We start from the raw sequence: 25,947 nt of genomic DNA on the forward strand, positions 1-25,947 counted from the left end.
AGCGCATAAGACTGCAAAAAGTTGTAAACACTGCCCAGTCCATCACCGGCTCTGACCTCCCCACCATCGAAGGGATCTATCGAAGTCGCCGCCTCAAAAAGGCAGCCAACGTCATCAAAGACCCACACCATCTGGCCACGTACTCATCTCACCACTGCCATTGGGTAGAAGGTACAGGAGCCTGAGAACTTCCAGGTTCAGGAACAGCTTCTTCCCTACAGCCATCAGGCTATTAAACACGACAACCTCATAAGCTATGAACTATAATAGACCATTATTATTATAATTGCACTATTATTGTTTGTTCTTTTTTCTGAGTTTTTGTTATATTATTTATTATGTTTACATATTTTGTTGTGTTGCTGCTAGTAAGAATGTCATTGTTCTATCTGGGACACACGACAATAAACCACTCTTGACTCTTCTCTCCAGTGATTGTAAATTGGCTGATAGGATGGTAGGGAGAGAGGGTCATAGTCGCCTGCACTTCAGTGTGACTTGTAGTCCTGCACGCCGGCCACGTTTCTGGACACCATGGAGTACTTACTGTTCCTGCGATCCTCCGCGAGATTGGGGAATCTGCGATCGGGAAATCCCTTACAGTCGGCTGCTTCATTGTTGCCGGTAGATCGCAATTAGGCTAATGCGTTTAAATGTATTAGCAACATGTCAGTTGCATCGCTGGTTTCTGCTGTTTCTTTTATACAGGTAAGCTGAGAATTACTATAATTTGATGATTTTCTGTTGTGCTGCTGGCAAAATATCGCCACAGGCAGGCGCCATTTAAAAAAACCAAACAAAATATAAAACGATACAACACAATCATCATTCATTCACTTTATTTATTTAAATTCTGCATCCTGACTGAGATATATGAATCATCATTGGATATGGGTGAAGTGCTGGAAGACTGAAGGGTGGCTAACGGAGCTGCCAAGTAGTATGGATTTTCCGTATTTTGTACGGAAATGCGATAAGAATACGGATGTACGAATTTGCTTTGTAAAATAGGGATTTTTTAAAAATCGGCCCAACTTTATGTTTCATCTTGCTGCTTAAAGTATGCAAGGATTTAAAATTCATACTGTAACACTAAAAATTATAGCAGATGTACTAGCAAATCTATTAGTATTTTAAATTTCAAGATCTGGATGTACGCTTGTGCATGAGAGGGGATCTCATTGAAACATATAAGATTGTTAAGGATTTGGACACGCTTGAGGCAGGAAACATGTTCCCGATGTTGGGGGAGTCCAGAACCAGGGGCCACAGTTTAAGAATAAGGAGGATCCCCTGCATCCCCTGCATGCTGTACGCTTCTTGTACGCTTTGATCTGCCTGTCCCACTACAGGTTTAAATAGCGATGTCAGTTTAGCGTGTGGGAATTTAACGAACAGCGCTATGGGTTCTAATTATAGCACTACCAGCTGGAGCGCTATTGCCTTTACACATAGCGCTATGGGCTTTACACATAGCGCGATGGCCACAGTGCTATGGGTCACAGACTGTTTGGGGAGGGAGAAGGAGAGAGGGAGGGAGGGAATAAGAGAGGGAGGGCAAAAAAAAGGAAGGAGAGAGGAAGGTACAGGAGAGGGAGGGAAAGAGAGGAAGGAGGGAGAGAGAGCGAAGGAGGGAGAGGGAAGCTTCCAAAATGGCTTCTACATCATCATCTGGTGCTAAAAGCAGGAAGCAGCCGTTCAAACAGCAGTATACAAAGAGATGGCAATGAATGCACTGTCAAGTAAGATGTGTAGAAGATGTCAATTGGTAGCAAAGTTATGCATTCTTGTACTCTTACATGGGTATGATCGCACATAAAAATCATTATTTCAGCAAAATGGCACCGTGTAAAAATCCTGAATTTCAGGTACTAGAATACTGAAATGCTCTGACAAAACTTGGCAGCTCTGGGCTAATATTCCCCTATTTATAAAGGACTTTAGAGAAAATCTGGAGAACTATAGATGTAAGCCTAAGGTCTGCAGTAGGAAAGTTATCGAATAGGATTCTGAAGGATGAAATTACCTGCTTTTGGATAGACAATAGACAATAGGTGCAGGAGTAGGCCATTCGGCCCCTCGAGCCAGCACCGCCATTCAATGTGATCATGGCTGATCATCCCCAATCAGTACCCCGTTCCTGCCTTGTCCCCATATCCCCTGACTCTGCTATTTTTAAGAGCCCTATCTAGCTCTCTCTTGCAAGCATCCAGAGAACCTGCCTCCACCGCCCTCTGAGGCCGAGAATTCCACAGACTCACCACTCTCTGTGAGAAAAAGTGTTTCCTCGTCTCCGTTCTAAATGGCTTACTCCTTATTCTTAAACTGTGGCCCCTGGTTCTGGACTCCCCCAACATCGGGAACATGTTTCCTGCCTCTAGCGTGTCCAAACCCTTAACAATCTTATATGTTTCAATGAGATATCCTCTCATCCTTCTAAACTCCAGAGTGTATAAGCCCAGCTGCACCATTCTCTCAGCATATGAGAGGCCCGCCACCCCAGGAATTAACCTTGTAATCCTACGCTGCACTCCCTTAATAGCAAGAATGTCATTCCTCAAATTAGGGGACCAAAACTACACACAATACTCCAGATGTGGTCTATCCATGTGAGCACGCTACCCCCAATACCATGTGCCCTCATTTTGCATCTGCCCACTCACCCAACCTGTCCAAGTCACCCTTGCTGTACCTGCAAGCTTACTTTCATAGACTGATGAACAAGGGTCTTCAGATCCCGTCTTACTTCCCCTTTTCCCAACTTGACGCCATTTAGATAGTAATCTGCCTTCCAGTTTTTGCTATCAAAGTGGATAACCTCACATTTATCCGCATTAAACTTCATCTGCCATGCATCTGCCCACTCCCCCAACCTGTCCAAGTCACCCTGCATTCTCATAGCATCCTCCTCACAGTTCACACTGCCACCCAGCTTTGTGTCATTGCAAATTTGCTAATGTTACTTTGAATCCCTTCATCCAAATCATTGATGTATATTGTAAATAGCTGCAGTCCCAGCACCGAGCCTTGCCCACTTGTCACTGCCTGCCATTCTGAAAGGGACCCGTTAATACCATATAACAACCATATAACAATTACAGCACGGAAACAGGCCATCTCGGCCCTTCTAGTCCGTGCCGAACACTTATTCTCCCCTAGTCCCATCTACCTGCACTCAGACCATAACCCTCCATTCCTTTCCCGCCCATATACCTATCCAATTTATTTTTAAATGATAAAAACGAACCTGCCTCCACCACTTCCACTGGAAGCTCATTCCACACAGCTGCCACTCGCAGATTAAAGAAGTTCCCCCTCATGTTACCCCTAAACTTCTGTCCCTTAATTCTCGTCATGTCCTCTTGTTTGAATCTTCCCTACTCTCAATGGGAAAAGCTTATCCACGTCAACTCTGTCTATTCCTCTCATCATTTTAAAGACCTCTATCAAGTCCCCCCTTAACCTTCTGCGCTCCAAAGAATAAAGACCTAACTTGTTCAACCTTTCTCTGTAACTTAGTTGCTGAAACCCAGGCAACATTCTAGTAAATCTCCTCTGTACTCTCACTATTTTGTTGACATCCTTCCTATAATTAGGCGACCAAAATTGTACACCATACTCCAGAATTGGCCTCACCAATGCCTTGTACAATTTTAACATTACATCCCAACTTCTATACTCAATGCTCTGATTTATAAAGGCCAGCACACCGAAAGCTTTCTTTACCACCCTATCTACATGAGATTCCACCTCTTGTACGTACTCTTTGTTTCCTGTCTGCCAACCACTTCTTTATCCATATCAGCACTCTACCCCCCATACCATGTGCCCTAATTGTGCCCACTAATCACCTATGTGGGACCTTATCAAATGCTTTCTGAAAGTCCAGGTACGCTACATCCACTGGTTCTCCCTTGTCCATTTTCCTAGTTACATCTTCAAAAAATTCCAGAAGATTAGTCAAGATTTCTCCTTCGTAAGTCCATGCTGATCCTGTTACTGCTATCCAAATGTTCGACTATTTCATCATATAATTGACTCCAGCATCTTCCCCACCACCGATGTCAGGCTAACTGCTCTATAATTCCCTGTTTTCTCTCTCCCGCCTTTCTTAAAAAGTGGGATAACATTAGCTACCCTCCAATCTACAGGAACTGATCCTGAGTCTATAGAACATTGGAAAATTATCACCAATGCATCCACGATTTCTAGAGCCACTTCCTTAAGTACCCTAGGATGCAGCCCATCAGGCCCTGGGGATTTATCAGCCTTCAGTCCCATCAGTCTATCCAACACCATTTCCTGCCTAATGTGGTTTTCCTTCAGTTCCTCCGTCACCGCAGATCCTCTGGCCACTACTATATCAGGAAGATTGTTAGTGTCCTCCTTAGTGAAGACAGATCCAACGTACCTGTTCAACTCATCTGCCATTTCCTTCTTCCCCATAACAAATTCACCTTTTTCAGTCTTCAAGGGTCCAACTTTGGTCTTTTTTTCCTCTTCACATACCTAAAGAAGCTTTCACTATCCTGCTTTATATTCTTGGCTAGCTTACCTTCGTACCTCATCTTTTCTCCCCGTATTGTCTTTTTGGTTATCTTCTGTTGTTCTTTAAACATTACCCAATCCTCTTGCTTCCCGCTCATCTTTGCTACGTTGTACTTCTTCGCTTTAATTTGTATACTGTCCCTGACGTCCCTTGTCAGCCACGGTCGCCCCTTCCTCCCCTTGGAATCTTTCTTCCTCCTAGGAATGAACTGATACTGCAACCTTCTGTATTATTCCTAGAAATACCTGCCATTTTTGTTCCACTGTCATCCCTGCTAGTGTATCTTTCCAGTCAACTTTGGCCAGCTCCTCCCTCATGGCCCCAAAGTCCCCTTTATTCAACTGTAACACTTAACACCTCCGATCTACCCTTCTCCCTCTCCAATTGTAGATTAAACCTGACCATATTATGGTCACTATCTCCTAATGGCTCATTAACCTTGAGGTCCTTTATCAAATCCGGTTCATTACATAACACTAAATCCAGAATTGCCTTCTCCCTGGTAGGCTCCAATACAAGGTACACAAAAATGCTGGAGAAACTCAGCGGGTGCAGCAAGCATCTATGGAGCGAAGGAAATAGGCAATGTTTCGGGCCGAAACCCTTCTTCAAACTGATGGGGGGTGGCGGGGAGAAGAAAGGAAAAAGGAGGAGGAGGAGCCTGAGGGATGGGAGGAGACAGCCCGAGGGCTGAGGAAGGGGAGGAGACAGCAAGGGCTAACAAAATTGGGAGAATTCAATGTTCATGCCCGCAGGATGCAGACTCCCCAAGCGGAATATGAGGTGCTGCTCCTCCAATTTCCGGTGTTGCTCACTCTGGCCATGGAGGAGACCCAGGACGGGGAATGGGAGGGGGAGTTGAAGTGCTGAGCCACCGGGAGGTCAAGTAGGTTCTTGCGGACCAGGCGGAGGTGTTCGGTGAATCGATCGCCCTGCCTCCGCTTAATAATAATAATAATAATAAACACAAACACAATGTGAAGAGAGAGCAGCGGCAGCCAAAGCGCGCTAGCGCCCACTCTCCCTTCACGGCAGCCATCTTGGACAAAGACTAACAGGATTACGTAGAGACAGAAAATCATCCCCCCACAATGGTTACCACTGTGGGGGAAGGCACAATGTCAAGTCCCCAACCCCAAGTTCACCCAAAGTCAGGCCTGCCACCGCAGTTGCCTCTACGGAGGCCCGATGTTCCTGGTCGTTCTCACCGGGTGGTCTTGCCCCGGCGTCGGGAGAGTCCTCATCGCTTAGTCTCACCGATGTAGATCAGCTGACATCTAGAGCAGCGGATGCAGTAGATGAGGTTGGAGGAGATACAGGTGAACCTCTGTCGCACCTGGAAAGACTGCTTGGGTCCTTGAATGGAGTCGAGGGGGGAGGTAAAGGGACAGGTGTTGCATCTCTTGCGGTTGCAACGGAAAGTGCCCGGGGAGGGGATGGTACGGGAGGGAAGGGAAGAATTGACAAGGGAGTTACGGAAAGAGCGGTCTTTGCGGAAGGCAGACATGGGGGGAGATGGGAAGATGTGAGTGGTGGGGTCACGTTGGAGGTGGCGAAACTGACGGAGGATTACCTGTTGTATGTGACGGCTGGTGGGGTGAAAGGTGGACTCTGCCCTTGTTGTGAATGCGAGGATGGGAAGAGAGAGCAGTGTTGCGGGGTATGGAAGAGACCCTCGTGCGAGCCTCATCTATGGTGGAGGAGGGGAACCCCCGTTCCCTGAAGAATGAGGACATCTCCGATGCCCTGGTGTGGAACGCCTCATCCTGGGAGAAGATGCGGCGTAGACGGAGTAATTGGGAGATGGGGATGGAGTCCTTACAGGAAGCAGGGTGGGAAGAAGTGTAGTCCAGATAGCCATGGGAGTCAGTGGGTTTATAGTGGATGGTTTAAATTGGGGGAATTTGGCTAGCCTGTGCTGTCCCCTCCCCTTCCTTCACCCTCTAGCTGTCTCCTCCCACCCTCCCACCCTCCCATCCGCCCGCCCTCGGGCTCCTCCTCCTCCCTTTTTCCTTCTTTCTTTCCCCACCCCCCATCAGTCTGAAGAAGGGTTTCAGCCCGAAACGTCGCCTATTTCCTTCGCTCCATAGATGCTGCTGCACCCGCTGAGTTCCTCCAGCAAGTTTGTGTACCTTCGATATTCCAGCATCTGCAGTTCCCTTTTGAACGGTTTATAGTGGATGTCGGTCAGAAGTCTATCACCTGCAATGGAGATAGTGAGGTCAAGGAATGGTAGGGAAGTGTCGGAAATAGTCCAGGTTTTTTTTGAGTGCCGGATGGAAGTTGGTGGTGAAGTGGATGAAGTCAGTCAGTTGTGTGTGGGTGCAGGAGGTGGCACCAAAGCAGTCGTCGATGTAATGGAGGTAGAGGTCGGGGATGGGGCCCTGGTACGTATTGAACAAGGATTGTTCGACGTACCCGACAAAGAGGCAGGCGTAGCTGGGGCCCAAGCGTGTGCCCATAGCTACGCCTTGTATTTGGGCTCCAATACAAGCTGTTCTAAGAATCCATCACAAAGGCACTCTACAAAGTCCCTTTCTTGGGGTCTAGTACCAACCGGATTTTCCCAGTCTACCTGCATGTTGAAATCTCCCATAACAACCACAGCATTACTTTTGCTACATGCCAATTTTAACTCCTGATTCAACCCACGCCCTATGTCCAGGCTACTGTTTGGGGGCCTGTAAATTTGTTCCATTATGGTCTTTTTACTGTTACAATTCCTTAGTTCTATCCATACTGACTCCACAACTCCTGTTTCAATGTCACCCCCTGCAAGGGACTGAATTTCATTCCTCACCAACAGGGCAACCCCATCCCCTCTGCTCACCTGTCTGTCTTTTCGATAGGAGGTATACCCTTGAATATTCAGTTCCCAGCCCTGGCCCTCTTGCAGCCATGTCTCAGTAATTCCCACAACATCATGGTTGCCAGTTTCTAACTGACCCTCAAGCTCGTCCACTTTATTCCTTTTACTTTACGTTGTGTCCTTGGGCAAGACACTTCACCCACCTTTACCTGTGTGTGTCCTTGGGCAAGACACTTCACCCACCTTTGCCTGTGTGTGTGAATGTAATTATGTGAAGCACTTTGGGGTCAATGCAAGTTGACTAAAAATGTGCTATATAAATAAAGAAATGTAATTTAATTTAAATTTAATTTACGCATTCATATACAGCACTTTTGACCTCCGTATTCACCTCGCCCCTCGCACCGCTCGCAATTGGTCCTGACCGTACTCTGTTGTCCCTTCTCGAGCTTTCCTTACCATTAATTCGAGAATCTTTTGTAATTTTTCCTGTAGCCACTTCCCCTTCAACTCCATCTTTATACTCCCAATTTGTCAATCCTTCCCCCCCACTATTTAATTTAAACCCACACCTGTAGCCCTAGGAAAGCTGCCTGGTTGATTAGCGATAGCATGGGTTTGTGCGTGGGAGATCGTGGCTCTTGAATCTGAGTTTTTTTGAAGAAGCATCCAATAAGGATGAGGGCAGGATCGTAGAACATTTTCTGTACGGCCTTTTTAGGTTTTCGTGTTAGAAAATGCTCTGAAAGGTTCGATCAAGTCGGATCCAGGGAGAGTTAGCTGCCTGGATATAGAGAGTAGAAACAGGGAACTGCAGATGCTGGTTTACAAAAAAAGGACACAAGGTGCTGGAGTAACTCAGCAGGTCAGACAGCATCTCTGGAGAACATTTCAGGTCGGAACCTGTTTTCAGAGATGTTCTCCAGAGATACCTAGATACATAAACAATAGGTGCAGGAGTAGGCCATTTGGCCCTTCGATCCAGCACCACCATTCAATGTGATCATGGCTGATCATCCCCAATCAGTACTGTCTGACTGCAGAATTACTTCAGCACTTTATTTTTTTTGCTCAATATGGAATTGGCTCCATGGAAGGAAGCAGAGGTTGGTGTGTAAGGTTGTTTTTCACACGTTAATTACAGTGTTAATCAGCTGGGCAAGTAGGCAGAACTTAATTCTCTGAGTGTGAAGTTATGCATTTTTTGAAATCAAATAAGGGGAGGACATTCACAGTGAATAATAGGGCCCTGGAGAGTGTTATAGAACACAGATCAAGGAGTTCAGGTACATAAATCCCTGAAAGTGGCATTGCAGTTAGACAGGGTGGTGAAGAAGACTTTTGGCATGCAACCCTTCATCAGTTGGGGAATTGGGTGTATAAATTGGGACATTATCAGCCTGAAGAAGAGTCTCAACCCGAAACGTCGCCAATTCCTTCTCTCCATAGATGCTGCCTCATCTGCTGAGTTTCTCCAGCATTTTGTGTCTACATTATTTTGCCGTTGTGCAAGGTGTCGGTGAGTCCGCATTTGAAGTATTCTGTTCGGGTTTGCTATGGAAAGATGTCATTAAGGTGGAAAGAGTGCAGAAATGAGTCACAAGGATGTTACCAGGATTTGAGGTGCAGATCTATTGGGAGAGGTGGTGCAAGCTAGGACTTTATTCCTTGGAGTGCAGGAGGCAGAGGGGTGAGCTTATAGCTACGTATAAAGTCATGAGGGGAATTGATTGGGTGAATACACAGTGTCTTGATCCCAGGGCTAGGGGCTCATGAACTAAACTGCACAAGATTAAGGTGAGAGGGGAAAGATTTAATAGGAACCTGAAGGGTAATTCTTTCCACACAGTGGTGGGTGAACGTCGTGCCAGAGGAAGTGGTAGAGTCATGTACGATAACAACGTTTAGAATACATTTGAATAAGGATAGGAAAGGTTTAGAGGAGATTGGCCAAACAGACAAATGGGGCTTGCTTACATGGATAGGCATCTTTTTCGGCATGGGGTTGGGCTGAAGGGTCTTTTTCTGTGCTCTGTGACTGAGTTTGATTCGACACCTGATCTATTCGTCACTCAATGTCGGTTTTCTATAGTAAATCACTTACAAGATTGTCCTTTCGCTGCTTTGTTTAGTTTTCTATCCCTCCCTTTGATTGTTCGATTTTTTAACAGACATTACCTTCCCCCTGAAAAATATTGTCTCCAGATACTTCCAATTCTAATTAACAATCATTGAAGCTCTCTGTCCTCATGGAGATTTCCTGGTTTAGACATTGCATATTTGAACGGTTTAAAGCACAATAGTAAGTCTTTTGAATCATTCTGCCCCCACTGTCCTCTTGTAAGAATAATTCCTTCACCACAGTTTGTTTAAATAAAGTTCATACTTAAGAGGAGTTGCTTTAAAGTACAGTAACATGTTGATCCAATTTGCTTGTGCAGCATCACTGATGTATGTTCCATGATGCATGCTTCCCATAGCTGTACAGCAAGGATTTGGGATTGAAGCCTGTTTTAACACGAGTGACACATGCTCCCTACATATGGAATGGCTTCTTTAACATGGTTTATTGTGCATTTCAGCTTCTGTTTCAAGCCCCATGATCCCCGGCAGTATGCGGAATATTCACGATAGTAAAGTGGCAAGTCAGTTGTCGGGCTCTTCATCCAACCACCATTCAGATAATTCCAGACATGGATCAAATGAGGACTACATTCATATGGTTCATCGGCTTGGATCAGAGGTGGGAAATTGATTCAGAAAATGTTAGTTCATTCAAGCAATCTGCTTGCATTCTGTTTAATTGAATTGAATTGAATTGAATTCCTTTATTGTCATTCAGACCTTACGGTCTGAACGAAATTTCGTTCTACTGTGATTGAACTACTGTGGTTTAAGTAAGTATTTTTTGAGGTAAAATTGCCTGAATTTGAGATGAACAGCGCAGAGTGAGAATTGGTGACATGTTCCAGAGTGCAATTAATGCTTAGAAAATATAGTCTTTAGATATTAAATTTGATCCAGAATGATTTAGATAACACCGAAGTCTAGGCTCTGATTGCAATTACATAATTTTTTTTGGATGAAATACTGTTTAAAGTTGCAGGCTAAGATACTGTCCCTGGGATTTCCTATGTGCATGCATTGCTTGATCCAACACTAATAAGTGATGAGTGGGTGGACATCTTTAACCGTATTCTTGTATGGGTAGCTAAACTTATTTATTCAACTATCATGCAAATTGTTTTCAACCAATGGGAGGAAATCTAAGTTGAATCAGACTGGGTTGCTCATCTGCTGTTCTCCCTCATTCATTGCAGGGAAATCTGGATTCTGTTCTAATTGTGGACTAGTTACGTGGTACATGGTTTAGTACCATACAACTGGTATTTAGGTCAGTTAAGTTAGAGAGGTTATCGCTGTTTTGCACATTGGATCGTTCTGGCTGGCTTTATAATTTGTCAGGTATAATATTACTGGGTAATTCTTTCAATTATGAGTGAAATATGGAATCTTAGAACATAGAAAAGTATAGTACAGAAGCAGGCGCTTTGGCCCACAAATGAGAGTCCTAGATAAACAGATCTCCATTGCCTGCGTGTGATCCATATTCCTTCATGCCCTGCATATTCATATACCTATCAAAAAACCTGTTAAACGCCACTATTGTATCTGCCTCTACCACCACCCCGGCAGTGGGTTTCAGGCACCCATTGCCCTCTGTGTAAAATAAACGTTCCATACTTAGTCATACAGGCTCTTTGGGGAAGATGCCCCACCAAAACTAGTCCCATTTGCTCGTGTTTGGCTCTTATTGCTCTCAACCTTTCCTGTCCATATACATGTCCATATGCATTTTAAAGGCGTCATAGTACCTGCCTCAACTATCTCCTCTGGTAACTGGTTCCATTTACCCATCGCCCTCTTGGGTGGGCATATGGAATGAGCTACAGAACAAAAGAGCAAGTATAGAAAATCAAAATAATGGAATTGCACAGCATGGAAATGAGTCCTAGCGGCTCTCCCCATCCATGCCAACAGTGATGCTTATCTATTCATTGCGTTTGCCTGCATTCGACCTGCATCCCTCTACTTTTCCACTGTACGTAGCTTTCCAAATGCCCTTTTAACTGTAATTATATCTGCCTCTATCATCTATCATCTCTGGCAGCTTGTTCTGGATATTCACCATCCTATGTGGAATTGTGCCTCGGAATGCAACCTTTCCACTTTCACCTTAAAACTGTGCCCTCTAGTATTAGTCTCTGACTGACCCTTTCTATACCCCTCATAATTTAATAAACCTTTATCAGGTTGCCCCTCAGCCACCTACAGTTTAGTTTAGAAATACAGAGCGGAAACAGACCCTTCGGCCCATCGAGTTCATGCCAACCAGCGATCCCCGCACACTAACACACTAGGGACAATTTTCACTTATACCAAGCCAATTAACCTACATACCTATACGCCTTTGGAGTGCCAAGAGACACTACATTTTGGAGACACTATGGTCTAGTGAAAATAAAGCCAGCTTTTTCAATCATTCTTCATAACTACACTGCTCCATTCCAGAAAACAACCTGGTTAATCTCTTCTGCATTTTCCCTACTGCTTCCAAGGAGTGTGATCAGAACTGTTTTTTAATTAGTTGAGCTTTGAACAGCTGAAGCATGACATTCCTACTCTTACTCAGAGTAGGGGACTTTTACCATACAACATTGGAGCAGAATTAGGCATTTCGGCCCATCAAGTAGTCCGCCATTCGATCATGATTGATTTACTTGATCTCCCTCAGCCCCATTCTCCTGCCTTCTCTCCATAAACCTTTGATGCCCTTACTAATCAAGAACCTATCAATCTCCGCTTTAAAATTAACCAATGACGCAATGATTCAATATACTCACCACCCTCTGGCTAAAAAAAATGATCATGTCCATTCTAAAGGTAAGAGACAAATTGCTGGAGTAACTCAGCGGGACAGGCAGCATCTCAGGAGAGAAGTTTCTTGTCGAGACTCTTCTTCAGACAGATCTCAACCCAACGCCACCCATTCCTTTTCTCCAAAAATGCTGCCTGTCCCATTGACTTACTCCAGCACTTTGTGTCTATCTTCTGTTCAAACCAGCATCTGCAGTTCCTTCCCACACCATTCTAAAGGTACATCCTTTTACTCTGAGCCCGTAGCCTCAGGTCCTAGATTCTCACACTGTTGGAAACATCTTCTCCACATCCATTTTAAGCCTTTCATTATTTTGTTTTGTAGGGGAATTTCACCCAGAGTAGGGAAATCATGAACCAGAGAACAAAGGTTTATGGTGAGAGGGGAAAGAAAACCTGAAGGGTAGTTTTCTTTTGCAAAGGGTGATGAGTATATTGAATGAATCAAGTGTTTTATTAAGTTACCGGAGGAGGTAGTTGAGGTAGGTCCTATAACAACATTTAAAAGACATTTGGACAGGGATGATCTGGCTGAGGGAATTGATAGCTTTGTGGTCAAGTTTGCGGATGGTACGAAGATAGGTGGAAAGGCAAGCAGTGTAGAGGAACCATGGAGGATGTAGAAGGACTTGGACAAGTTGGACGAGTGGGCAAATAAGTGGTAAAGGGAATACAGCATAGCAAAGTGTATGTCACGAACTTTGGTGGAAGGAATAAAGGCATAGACTATTTTCTAAATGAGATTCAGAAATCGTAGAATCAAAGGGACGTGGGAGTACTGGTGCAGGATTCCCAAAATGTTAATTTCCAGGTTGAGTCAGTGGTAAGGAAGGTAAATGCAATGTTAGCATTCATTTTGAGAGGGCTAGAATATAAAAGCAATTATAAAAAAAGGTTCCTCTAGAACCAGAGGAAACAGCCGCAGAATAAAAGGACGTACCTTCAAAATGGAGATGAGGTGGAATTTCTTTAGCTAGAGTCTGGCAAATCTGTGGAATGCTTTGCCACAAATGGCTGTGGAGATCATGACATTGGGTATTTTAAGGCAAAGATTGATAGGTTCTTGTTTATTAATGTTGTCAAAGGTTATGGGGAGATGCCAGGAGAATGGAGTTGAGAGGGAAACATAGATCAGCCATGTTTGAATGGTGGAGTAGATTCGATAGACTGAATGGCCTAATTCTTCTCCCATGTCCTATGGTCGGGTACATGGTTAGAAAAGGTTTAGAGAGATGTGCACAAACGCAGGCAGGTGGGAATAGCGCAGAAGAAGCATCTTGGTTGGCATGGGCAAGTTTCCAAGCTGTATGACTTTGACAATGTCTTGGTCCATGAGGCAAGCGTGCCCATATCCATCTGTGCCGGCACTTACAGGTAGCAATGATATAGGTTATAGGTGATCTTTTATTTCACGATCAATTTCCTGCGCTTTCCCCAGCTCTCTCAATTTCCTTAATAACCAAATATTTATCAATCCGTGCCTTCAATATATTCAGCAAATGAGCCTCCATTTGTAAGCTTTGTCATTCAAAAGCAAAAGGTGCTCAATAATAGAGTTCACACTGGTATTTAAGACCCCCACAAGGTGGATGGAGGTTTTGGCTGATTGAAGTGAAAAAAGGGCATTATACCAAATGTTCCTCGTCAGGCATATCTGTTGTTCTTCACCAGTCTCTTGTATCTGACATCCCACGTGACACTCAACACTCATTCTCAATCCCATCATTTTACTATATCTCTGAAGAGAATTTCACTGCAATTTTATCAATGATCAAAAGTCATCAACCTACAATATCACCTTCTCTCTCTACAATTTAGCCTTGCTAATTATTTACAGTATTTTCTGTCTTTTTATTTCATGTTTCATGCATCCACAATAAATTGCTTCTTGCATTTGAACACAAGATTGTGTGTTAACAGAGAGTTGCAGTTGCACTGTCTGATGCGTGTCGGGCTTCATCTGACTACATAAAGAAGGTCTGAGGCCTGCACTCCTACTGTGTGCCAGCCAGTATTTAACCCCAGCAGTTTCATAGATATGTATTTTCTTGTATTGCTGGATGCAACACCTTGTGTGTTATTCGTAATGTGCAGTGGCGACATGTAACTTTAATTTTATAGAGAAGCGCAGGATGTAAGTTTCCCAATCATTTTCTGTTTCCCTCCCCCCCCCTAAATTTTCAGCATCTGTAGTTTTTTGGGGGGTTTTCACATTAAAACACCAGCTTCTTGTTTTTCAAATCTTTGCATTCAATTTGCTTAACTGCAGAACTAATATTTTTTTCTTTTTTTTTTGTAGGATGGCGATTCTTCATTGAGAAATGCGTCCTTCCCTTTAAGATCCCCACAAGCGGTGTGTTCTCCTGCAAGCAGTGATGGGACTCCAAAAGGTACAATATTTAACAATGCATGCATTGACTAACATGGATACTGTTTATAGAATAACAGATGTGTGACTAATTGCGAAGCAACAATGCAGTTGTGAAATGAGGTGATGTGAACCTTGAAAATAATTCTTTACTAATATTATCTTTTTGTTACTAATTTTTGATAGTATTGAATAATATTATTATAAAGTTCATGTTTTTACCCTGTAGTTTGTGCGTAATGGATGCTTTTCCATCTTCTCCCCATTGTGTGTTAAATCAAGAGCTAAATTAGCATGTTTGTAATGGGGAAGAAGTTGCTTGTTACTTGACATGCAATACTGGATTCTAAAATCATAGAGCTTCTGTTGAAATGAATGCCTGTTGAGTGGTGCATCTACTGTGTAGTTACTGAAGAGGAGACTTGGTCTTGAAAATAACCCTCTGACTTTGCTGTCTTTCTGTTACTCCATTACTACAAGCTGATCATTGAGGATAACGTTCTATTATTTGCTATTAAGTTCTATTTTTGTATGATGACCAACCTGGATTTGTGGCTTAGATTTGAGGTTGAAAAATAAGTTAGTGGTGAAAACATTTGGTTGATAAATTTCTATTTTGAGTGAGTGCATGTGTTTGATAGCTTAGACTGGAGATTGTAGATTATATTGATTATACTTGACTAAAATAAAACACCAGATGAGGTAGTTTGAGACAGATAGTATAACAACATTTCAAAGACCCTTGAACAGGTACATGGATAGGAAATGTTTAGAGGGATATGGGCAAATGCGGACAAATGAGTCATTTAGACGGGGCATCATGGTCGGTGTGGGTGAGTTGGGCTGAAGGGTCTATTTCCGTGCTGTATGACAGAAATACTCAGCTTGTCAAGAAGCATCTGTGGAATGAACAATGGAATGGTTCGGCTTGATGATCTTTCAGAAGGACAGGCCAACCTGAGATATTGATCTGTTTCCCTATAGCAGCTGCCTGACTTGTGTACGTCCAATTTTTATTCTGATTTATTTCATTCATATCGCTTCAGCAATATCTTGCTTTGATGCATGCGTCTTCTGTTGAGTGTGGTGAGACCATCATACGGGCCCCACATGCATTACATGGTTTTAGGATGTTTCAAATCACAAAAACAGCTTGCATGTTATGTCTGGTTAAACTATCAGCATAGATACGTTTAGGTTAAACCTGTATCTGCTCAGCTGACTGGAAGAATGTAAATTTGAAATTTAATTAAAGCATATTAGTTGCACTCCTCGCATCAAAGAAGTCTGATACTGAAGCTTATCTTTGCACCATAGGTTTTTGAAATGTTCTGAGATTCCTGGTGTTAGGTTGTAAAAATCTTGCGGCCAGTTATCGTATATATTTTCTTTAGCATCTAATCTTGATGTTCATCAACTTCACATAAAAGCAGTACACATAGGATGAGTGAGTACTTGGCTTCCACAGTTATCTTTTATATCTCCTCACTTCATCAGTAGATATCTCCCGAGCTCTTGATTCAGTCCATAGGCTGATAATGTCACTTCGACTCTGCTACCAGAATTGGATTGCTGTACTTAAATTGGCTCGGAGATTTAGTGCGACTTATCTTATGGGGTGGGGTGTATTATAAGGAGTGTGTTGAGCCGTTTTATCTTCCCATGAGGGGAAGAGGCAAGGCATGTAATGTGCAGTCTGTCAGATAATGAAACCTATCTACAAAACCTATGGCTTCCAATGTAAGAAGCTGGTGCTTTGTTTGTATACCTTTCTTTTGGTTGTGGTAACGGTACATTCTCTGGTGAAAGATTGTGGTTGCTTAATTCCAGTTTGTTGCAGATGTTAAATGACTGGTTTGAGTACTTGGTCAATGTTTCCCTTTTCATTGTGCATCAGCCAGGAATGTATAGCAACACCTTCAACTGAAATCAAAATAACAATGATTCCCATCAGAGCCGCAATGTGTCCTTTCTCTGAAGGGTAATTCGACCACCTTGGTCCAAGAACAAGTCAACTTCCCTTTGAGGCCAAGAATCTTAAATCTGTTGGAAGTTTTTGTAAACATGCAAGTGCATTGTTTTCAAAGTTGTCTATATCTACTGTCTTGATTCAGAGAAGTCATTGACTTTCAGCGGAATGCTCTGAATAATTTGTCCAAAATGCTCTCAAGCAGCCTATGCAGGTTCGTCGCCAGCTGTTCTTGACTCATTTTTGGGTCATCACCTCAGATTCTCAGACACTTGGATGAGCAGAACTCCTTGACATGCAGGAAATAAGAATTCGGACTATTGCAGATGAACAAGTGAATCACTTTGGACCATTCTTCACTGGCTCACCTGAAGGAATTTCTCATCTTACTTTCTTCAAAACTGAACTTGCCTAACTATTTGGAACCTGAGACAGTTAATAGATTCAACGTAATCTTTGCGGACTGAAGGAGGATTAGCTTTCCTTAGGGATGCATTTTCTCTGAACAAAGTTGTAGCCTAATCATCAGATTGCCATTAGTGGTAAGTTTTTCTAGTAAAACAAACTTCCTTTAACTTGGCAGCTGCTTCCAATGTCAACTCCATATCACACCAGTTGCTTGATATTCTTGTGCAGTGCACTGATGTGTGTTTGGCTTGCAGTTAGATAATGGGGTGAAAATCTAGGAGAAAGGGAGAAGTGAAAGAAGAACAGGACTCGAGTTAAACTAAAATATCTGCTTTAGAAATTTGGTATGTAGTACAATGTATTGAATATCTTGTGTGATCCTTGTTTGGAAGCTTGTCTTTATTCAAAGCTTATTATCAATCCAGTTTTGGAATTGCAGTTTTGCAGCAACTGCATATTCCTCAAGGATGCCACGAATGACATATTTTCACTCTTGATCTGGACAACCACCGTTACTTGATGATTTTCTTTGTCTCTAACTGGTTCCAGTTATGCTGCTGCTTTACCTGATTAGTCTGGACTGTACACCACCACATGGTGAATCTTTCCAGTATTCTTGGTAAAGAGTCTGTTGAGCAGGATATTGCAACACGATGACCTAAGTCAGCCTCAGTCAGAAAGGTCGCCATTGTTTCCCCAAAGTTCACCACCTAAAGTTAATTTTGTGTGATTAATGTAGGAAGAGAGGGTTATCTTCACACTTTGACCTGGGTCAGCTGGTCAGGCACAACACTCACTTGTTTGAACGAGAGGTTATTTTGATGAATAACCTTTTTGTTTTAAATGGTTATTGTCCTTGCCAGTCGCTGGCACACCATGACTTTGGTGTTTAACATGACAGGGTAAATATTAGTCATTGATCCTCAGATTGTTTGCTGAGCTATGGAAATATAACAGGGGTACATATTTAACATTAGAATATTTATCACCGAGGGGGGAGAGGGGGGGGTTGAAGAATTACACTTGTAAAGCTATTTCGCACAAGTTAAAATGCTGTTTAGAAGTTTTGTAGCCTGCAGTCCATGCGCTAGATTTGAACTCTACCTTTTTTGTGCTGACAGCATCCAGGCCACCTCTGATCTTGCAGTCGCCGCCTCCTTACACCTCACCCAGAGATGCCCCACCTGATATTCTGCTGGACTCCCCAGACAGGATGGGAAACAAGAAGAAAAATAAAAAGGCTAAGCTCACCAAGGAGGATAAAGAACAGGCAGATAAGACTGCTATGTATGACATTGTCAGCTCTCCATCTAAAGACTGTACAAAGCTCACTCTGAGGCTGACTCGTGTTCGAGATCAGCAGGATGATATGCTTCTAAACATGGACAGCAGTACAGAGAATGAGGCAGAAATGAACAGTATGCATCTCCCACAACAGACTGCAAAGCAGCCAGGGACTCCTAATGATATCCTTGGCTCAGTGAACGTTTCTGGGCAGTGTGTACCTCAACAGGAACAGGCCTTTCTTCAAGCACAGCAGGTTCCTGTCTTACAACAGAACATTGCAGTTGGAACAGTGAAAACTACACAGTCACAGATACAGCCATTGCAACAACCATCACAACAACAGACTATGACACCATACGATGAGGTAGAATTGGATGCTTTAGCAGAGATTGAACGGATAGAGCGAGAGTCTGCAATGGAGAGAGAGAGATTTTCCAAGGAGGTACAGGATAAAGGTGAGATTTTAATGTGTTCAAGAGAATCTTGTGGTTTAAAAGGAAAAATGAGATATAAAGTTCCTCTTTCCTTCAGCCTTCCATTTTTTCCCCTTTCCACCTCAAAGGAAAGTTCAACTCACCAGTGATGGCAGAGCCTGGCAAGGAGTTTGTTGCTAATGCTGTTGTACCTTGCACCTAGGAAGTCCTGTTTAATTTTTGTGAATGACTGCTGCTGTGGGTGAGTTTTGGAACAGTCTTGAAGGTCAGACTCCAGTTCACATTGGTCTGACAATGTTATCACAATTCAGAAATGTAGAACTTGGATGAAACACTTGCGCTGTATGTTTACTGAATCATTAGTGTGGACCCGTTATTTTAGATTAGTTGGCAGCTTTTTCAAAAATAATGAAACTTAATGCTGAGCACCAAGAAGAATCCCTCTTTTATGGTCACCTGTTCAGTTCAAACCCACACACTTGATATGCCCTAGATGTTTTAAATAATACATAAAGATGTTGTTCACCTAGTTACCAAACACAAAATCTGTTACTGTATTATAGTGCCGCATATGATTTAAACTTCGCTACTATGACCTTCTCCTCCAGTCTAACATGCAAAACAACAACAGATGTAACAATCGGCTTTTCAGCATAAATCTGCCATTTTCTAAAGCTCAGTGTCATACATAAGACTTCAAGTTGACAGACTTCAAGTTGAGCACGAAAGGTATTGGATCTGTGCGTTGTTCCTCTGCGTATGCATTCTCTGGAGTGAATGCTAAGTTCTGATATTTCTTGCATCACTAGTAGAAACATAGAAACATAGAAAATAGGTGCAGGAGGAGGCCATTCGGCCCTTCGAGCCAGCACTGCCATTCATTGTGATCATGGCTGATCGTCACCTATCAATAACCCGTGCCTGCCTTCTCCCCATATCCCTTGACTCCACTAGCCCCTACTGAAAAGTTACTAAAAACTTGTGTTCCTGAATATGTGCTAATTCAACTGAATACGTGATAATTCTCCACAAGCAGACATTCTTGTAGAGTACTATTCGTACCTTTATTCTTGGGTTTCGTGGGAAATTTGCATTGTACTTGCACGCTCATGATTACAGGAATCTACCTGTAGTCATCTGCTCAGTATGATGTTAAGTAGTTATCAATCTTATGACCTGCAGACGTTCTAGGCTTTGAACTTCTGCTCTGCAGAGCAATTAACTAATTCCTGTTGGAATGTGAATTTGTATGATTGTTTTTGATTGTACAAGATGAATGATTTCTGAGTAGTGATTTAGTCCTGACTAAGCCTGTTTCTGATCTGTGCTGGTGCAGTTTGCCTTTTGAAGTCGGCCTACCTCCCTGCTGCTGGTTCATGTAATGAACATAGCTCTTACTTTCCCAATCCTAAACCAGCCCATGGCATTGTGGAGTGCAAAGTATTGCTCATACTGCTGCTAACAACTGGGCTAGTTAGCAATCTTGTTGTGCAAAGCCCCTTGGGCAACAATGACCATAATATGGTGAAATTCTCCATTAAGATGGAGAGTGACACAGTTAATTCAGAGACTAGAGTCCTGAACTTAAAGAAAGGGTTAGGGTGTTGACATGGATAGAAAATTGGTTGGCAGACCGGAAGCAACGAGTAGGAGTGAACGGGTCCTTTTCAGAACTACATGAATCATCAGGCTACCTTTTAATCTCATGTCCTTAAAGTTTTGAGTCTAATGGTTGTAGCTATGCTATTGTGGCTTTTTTAATTGTACAATAAATACCGGCGGAAGAACTGACATACTTTACTTACCGTTACTAACTCACTTTAGTAATCTCTATTCATTGGTAATAATTAAATAATTTGAGGGAACTTGTTTTAAGGGATTAGGGGGGTCAAGGGACGCAGCCCCCCGTTAGTTTTTCTTCTTCTTGCGTATGGCTTGCACAGCCTAAAGTTGCAGGACAACTTGTTCTGTTTGATCTTATTTGATTGTGCACGCCGGGTTGATTGCATTCGTCGAAACAGGAAGGTTGCAAATTTCCACCCCCCCCCCTTCCCGTTAGTTTAGGTTAGGTTAAAGGGGGGGGGGGTCAAGGGAACGCAGCCCACCGTTAGTTTAGTTTAGCCGGTGTTTACTATACTTTTACCTAAATTAGCCCCAATTTTTTTTCCTTCATTATCCAACCTCGTACAAACCTTTGAACCTAGAATGTTGTGCCAAGCATCCCACTGAAAGCAGAAATTATGGTTTGTATTGTTGAAAAATGACCAAATTCTTTGACGCTTTGCGAAGAAATTATGAGAAGAAATTAATCATCACTGACGATTTATTTTGCAATAAATCTTGAAAATTCGTAATCTGTATTCATTTATAATATATACTAGAATGTTGCCTGGGTTTCAACAACTAAGTTACAGAGAAAGGTTGAATGTTAGGTCTTTATTCTCTGGAGCGCAGAAGGTTAAGGGGGGACTTGATAGAGGTCTTTAAAATGATGAGAGGGATAGACAGAGTTGATGTGGACAAGCTTTTCCCTTTGAGAATAGGGAAGATTCAAACAAGAGGGCATGACTTCAGAATTAAGGGACAGAAGTTTAGGGGTAACATGAGGGGGAACTTCTTTACTCAGAGTGGTAGCGGTGTGGAATGAGCTTCCAGTGGAAGTGGTGGAGGCAGGTTCGTTGGTATCATTTAAAAATAAATTGGATAGGCATATGGATGAGAAGGGAATGGAGGGTTATGGTACGAGTGCAGGCAGGTGGGGCTAAGGGAAAAAAGTTGTTCGGCACGGACTTGTAGGGCCGAGATGGCCTGTTTCCGTGCTGTAATTGTTATATGGCTATATCCCCATAAATGAATGACTAAATTTACCTTTTGAATTCCGAAATTATCCAGACATGTTCACTCAGTAGCAGGTGGAAGGAAGTCATCTTGTGATGGCGTTTGTTTACGTGTTGTTTCTCGTCGTTCTGCCGCCAGATGGCAGCACTGATGTGATTTCTCATTCTCTCGGGTGGAAATAAAGTGGGTGGTATGTTTAAAAAGTGGGATTTTTTCCGATTTACGTAGCCTCTGAAATTTATGTTGAGGTTGGAGTCGGGACTGTTTTTTTACCAAAATTGCTCGGACTTGGACTCCAACTCCACAGCCCTGCTGATAAGTATGAGCTGATGCACTTGAAGTCAAATTGTAGGATGCATATAGTAAATGGTGGGGCATTAAGGAATATTGACAGAGAAATCAAGGGTCCAAGTCAGCAGGTCCCTGAAGGTGGCAAAACGGGTCAACAAGTTGGCAAGAAAGTATACACCATGCTTGCCTTCGTAGGTTGTGCCTTAGAATATCAGAGTTGGGTAGTTACGTTGCGACTGTACAAACAGGCTGCACTTGGAGGATTGTGTACAGTTCTGGTCATCACACCATAGGAAAGATGAGATTGCACTGGAGAGAATGTTGCCAAGGATGCACAAGAATTTGGAGAATTTGTTTAACGGGGAGAAATTGGATAGGCTGTGCTTGTTTTCCCTGGAGCAGAATAGGCTAACCTGGTAGAGGTATACAAAATTATAAGAGGCTTACATTTTTTCATAGTCTTTCTCATGTTAGGGTGTGTGAAAAACAAGAGTGCATAATTTGAAGAAAAGAGGAGTTTTGAAAGGGATCTGAGGGATGTTTTATCTCGAATATGCTGCCAGAGGAGGGGTGAAATCAGATGCAATCACTATGTTTAAGGGGCATTTGGACAAACACTCAAATAGTAACGAGGTGCAGGTGGTAAAGGCAGATACAATTAAAATGATGAATGCATATTTGGACATGTACTTGGATAGTTAAGGCGCAGAGGGATTCAGCAGAGGAGGACAAAGGGCTTAATTAGGAAAGGGAAAATAGATTATGAAAGAAAACTGGCAGGGAACATAAAAACTGACTGCAAAAGTTTTTATAGATATGTGAAGAGAAAAAGATTAGTTAAAACAAATGTAGGTCCCTTGCAGTCAGAAACAGGTGAATTGATCATGGGGAACAAGGACATGGCAGACCAATTGAATAACTACGTTGGTTCTGTCTTCACTAAGGAAGACATAAATAATCTGCCGGAAATAGCAGGGGACCGCAGGTCAATTGAGATGGAGGAACTGAGTGAAATCCAGGTTAGCCGGGAAGTGGTGTTAGGTAAATTGAATGGATTTAACATAGAAACATAGAAATTAGGTGCAGGAGTAGGCCATTCGGCCCTTCGAGCCTGCACCGCCATTCAGTATGATCATGGCTGATCATCCAACTCAGTATCCCGTACCTGCCTTCTCTCCATACCCTCTGATCCCCTTAGCCACCAGGGCCACATCTAACTCCCTCTTAAATATAGCAAAGGCCGATTTAAGGCCGATAAATCGATAATACTTAAGGAAGTAGCCCCAGAAATAGTGGATGCATTAGTGATAATTTTTCAGAACTCCTTGGATTCTGGAGTAGTTCCTGAGGATTGGAGGGTAGCTAATGTAACCCCACTTTTTAATAAGTGAGGGAGAGAGAAAACGGGGAATTATGGACCAGTTAGTCTAACATCGGTAGTGGGGAAACTGCTAGAGTCAGTTATTAAAGATGGGATAGCAGCATTTGGAAAGTGGAGAAATCATTGAACAAAGTCAGCATGGATTTACGAAAGGTAAATCATGTCTGACGAATCTTATAGAATTTCTCGAGGATGTAACTAGTAGAGTGGATAAGGGAGAACCAGTGGATGTGTTATATCTGGACTTTCAGAAGGCTTTCGACAAGGTCCCACATAAGAGATTAGTGTACAAACTTAAAGCACACGATATTGGGAGTTCAGTATTGATGTGGATAGAGAACTGGCTGGCAAACAGGAAGCAAAGAGTAGGAGTAAACGGGTCTTTTTCAGAATGGCGGGCAGTGACTAGTGGGGTGTCGCAAGGCTCAGTGCTGTGACCCCAGCTCTTTACAATATATATTAATGATTTGGACGAGGGAATTGAATGCAACATCTCCAAGTTTGCTGATGCTGGGGGGCAGTGTTAGCTGTGAGGAGGATGCTAGGAGGCTGCAAGGTGACTTGGATAGGCTGGGTGAGTGGGCAAATGCATGGCAGATGCAGTATAATGTGGATAACTGTGAGGTTATCCACTTTGGTGGCAAAAACAGCAAAGTAGACTATTATCTGAATGGTAGCCGATTAAGAAAAGGGGAGATGCAACGAGACCTGGGTGTCATGGTACACCAGTCATTGAAAGTAGGCATGCAGGTGCAGCAGGCAGTGAAGAAAGTGAATGGTATGTTAGCATTCATAGCAAAAGGATTTGAGTATAGGAGCAGGGAGGTTCTACTGCAGTTGTATAGGGTCTTGGTGAGACCACACCTGGAGTATTGCGTACAGTTTTGGTCTCCTAATCTGAGGAAAGACATTCTTGCCATAGAGGGAGTACAGAGAAGGTTAACCAGACTGATTCCTGGATGTCAGGAATTTCATATGAAGAAAGACTGGATAGACTCGTACTCGCTAGAATTTAGAAGATTGAGGGGGGATCTTATAGAAACTTACAAAATTCTTAAGGGGTTGGACAGGCTAGATGCAGGAAGATTGTTCCCGATGTTGGGGAAGTCCAGGACAAGGGGTCACAGTTTAAGGATAAAGGGGAAATCTTTTAGGACCTAGATGAGAAAAACATTTTTCACACAGAGAGTGGTGAATCTCTGGAACTCTCTGCCACAGAAGGTAGTTGAGGCCAGTTCATTGGCTATATTTAAGAGGGAGTTAGATGTGGCCCTTGTGGCTAAAGGGATCAGGGGGTATGGAGAGAAGGCAGGTACAGGATACTGAGTTGGATGATCAGCCATGATCACATTGAAGGGCCAAATGGCCTACTCCTGCACCTATTTTCTATGTTTCTGTGTATCCTAAGGGGATTAGTGTACATTGATATCATGTTGGCATGGACAAGATGGGCCACATGGGCCAGTTTCTGTACTGTCTGACTGATCATATATCCAGAGGGCACAGGTTTAAGCAAAAGAGTACTGTCCAGGCAGACCAAATCGTGCTTGTGTACAACAGGTGGTGCAAACAAAGAAGAAAATGTGTGCTGACTATACAGCTATGCTGTTGCAGAGGAAGTACAGATAAAAAAGGTGCGAGGGTAGAAACAATGGTATTGGTTTATTATCGTCATGTGAACCAAGAAACAGTGAAAAGCTTTGTTTGCAGAATATCAATAGTGGATATAGTAGAATACCATTTTGGCATTACAGTTATAAAGGAAAAAGTCAAAGGTTTGAAATGAGGTGAATGAATGAATGGAATATTTGTTGTCACATGTGATGATTCACAGTGAAATTCTTTCACACCCAAGGCGCTGACAAAGTTACAAAGTATCTCGCCCAGGTCCCCCTTTGCTCCTCCTCCCTCACGGCGGTCCCTCCAATCCGGGTCCTCCTTTATTCATCTCTCCCCCCTACGCTGGGTTGTCCTTTCTTCCCAGTGGTGCATCCTCTGGCTCGCACGTGGCCCGTCCTTGCCATCCGGCGCCCTCATCAACCGGCGTCCTCAACGACCACCAACCTTGATAACCGGCGCTCTCGATGATCGCCGACCCGATCTCAGCGACTGCCGCAGGGTCCCCCCATGACGCCTCCACGGCGCCGACCTAGGCTTCGGTCGCGGGGCCCCGTCAACCCATAGGGCTCCGCACCCACGTTCTCCTGGGAGGCGTTGGAGATTGCATCGGATCCAGGGAGAGCTAGGTAACTGGATGCAGGATTGGATTTGTGGTAGGATGCAGAGGGTGGTGGTGGAAGGTTGTTTCTCGGACTGCAGACCTGTGGCAAGTGGTTTGCCTTGGATTGGCACTGGGTGCAATGCTGTTTGACATCTATATCAACGACTTGGATGAGAATGCGTAAGGCATGATTGGTTTATTTGCAAATGACTTTAAAATAGGTGGTATCGTGGACAGTAAAAATGGTTATAATATTATGAGAAGCTTGGATAGAGTCTCCCTGGAATGGAAGTGTCAATAGACTACACAGCATTGCTTTAAGATGAGAGGGGTGAAGTTGAAAGTATTTGGGTGGGGGACATTTTAGACATAGAGTGATCGGTGCCAGGAATGCTCTGCGTGGTGTGGTGGAGGAGGCAGATATGATGGTAGCATTTAAGAGGCTTTTGGATTG

The 25,947-nt window shown here is 43.3% G+C and overlaps 1 protein-coding gene across 6 annotated transcripts in view; it reads left to right on the forward strand.

Moving 5' to 3' along the window:
- Window positions 1-25,947, forward strand: part of nipbl (NIPBL cohesin loading factor) — a 278,213-nt gene that overhangs the window by 138,535 nt on the left and 113,731 nt on the right. For 5 of the 6 annotated variants that reach the window (XM_033018770.1, XM_033018771.1, XM_033018772.1 and 2 more), the window contains 3 exons: window positions 9,941-10,101; window positions 14,596-14,686; window positions 18,163-18,783. In XM_033018770.1, the coding sequence (XP_032874661.1) occupies window positions 9,941-10,101; window positions 14,596-14,686; window positions 18,163-18,783 (873 nt within the window). The remainder of the gene's footprint in view (window positions 1-9,940; window positions 10,102-14,595; window positions 14,687-18,162; window positions 18,784-25,947) is intronic. The other variant, XM_033018774.1, reaches the window with a different exon arrangement.

The sequence above is a fragment of the Amblyraja radiata genome, chromosome 3 (genome assembly GCF_010909765.2).
Source record: "Amblyraja radiata isolate CabotCenter1 chromosome 3, sAmbRad1.1.pri, whole genome shotgun sequence".
NCBI lineage: Eukaryota > Metazoa > Chordata > Chondrichthyes > Rajiformes > Rajidae > Amblyraja > Amblyraja radiata.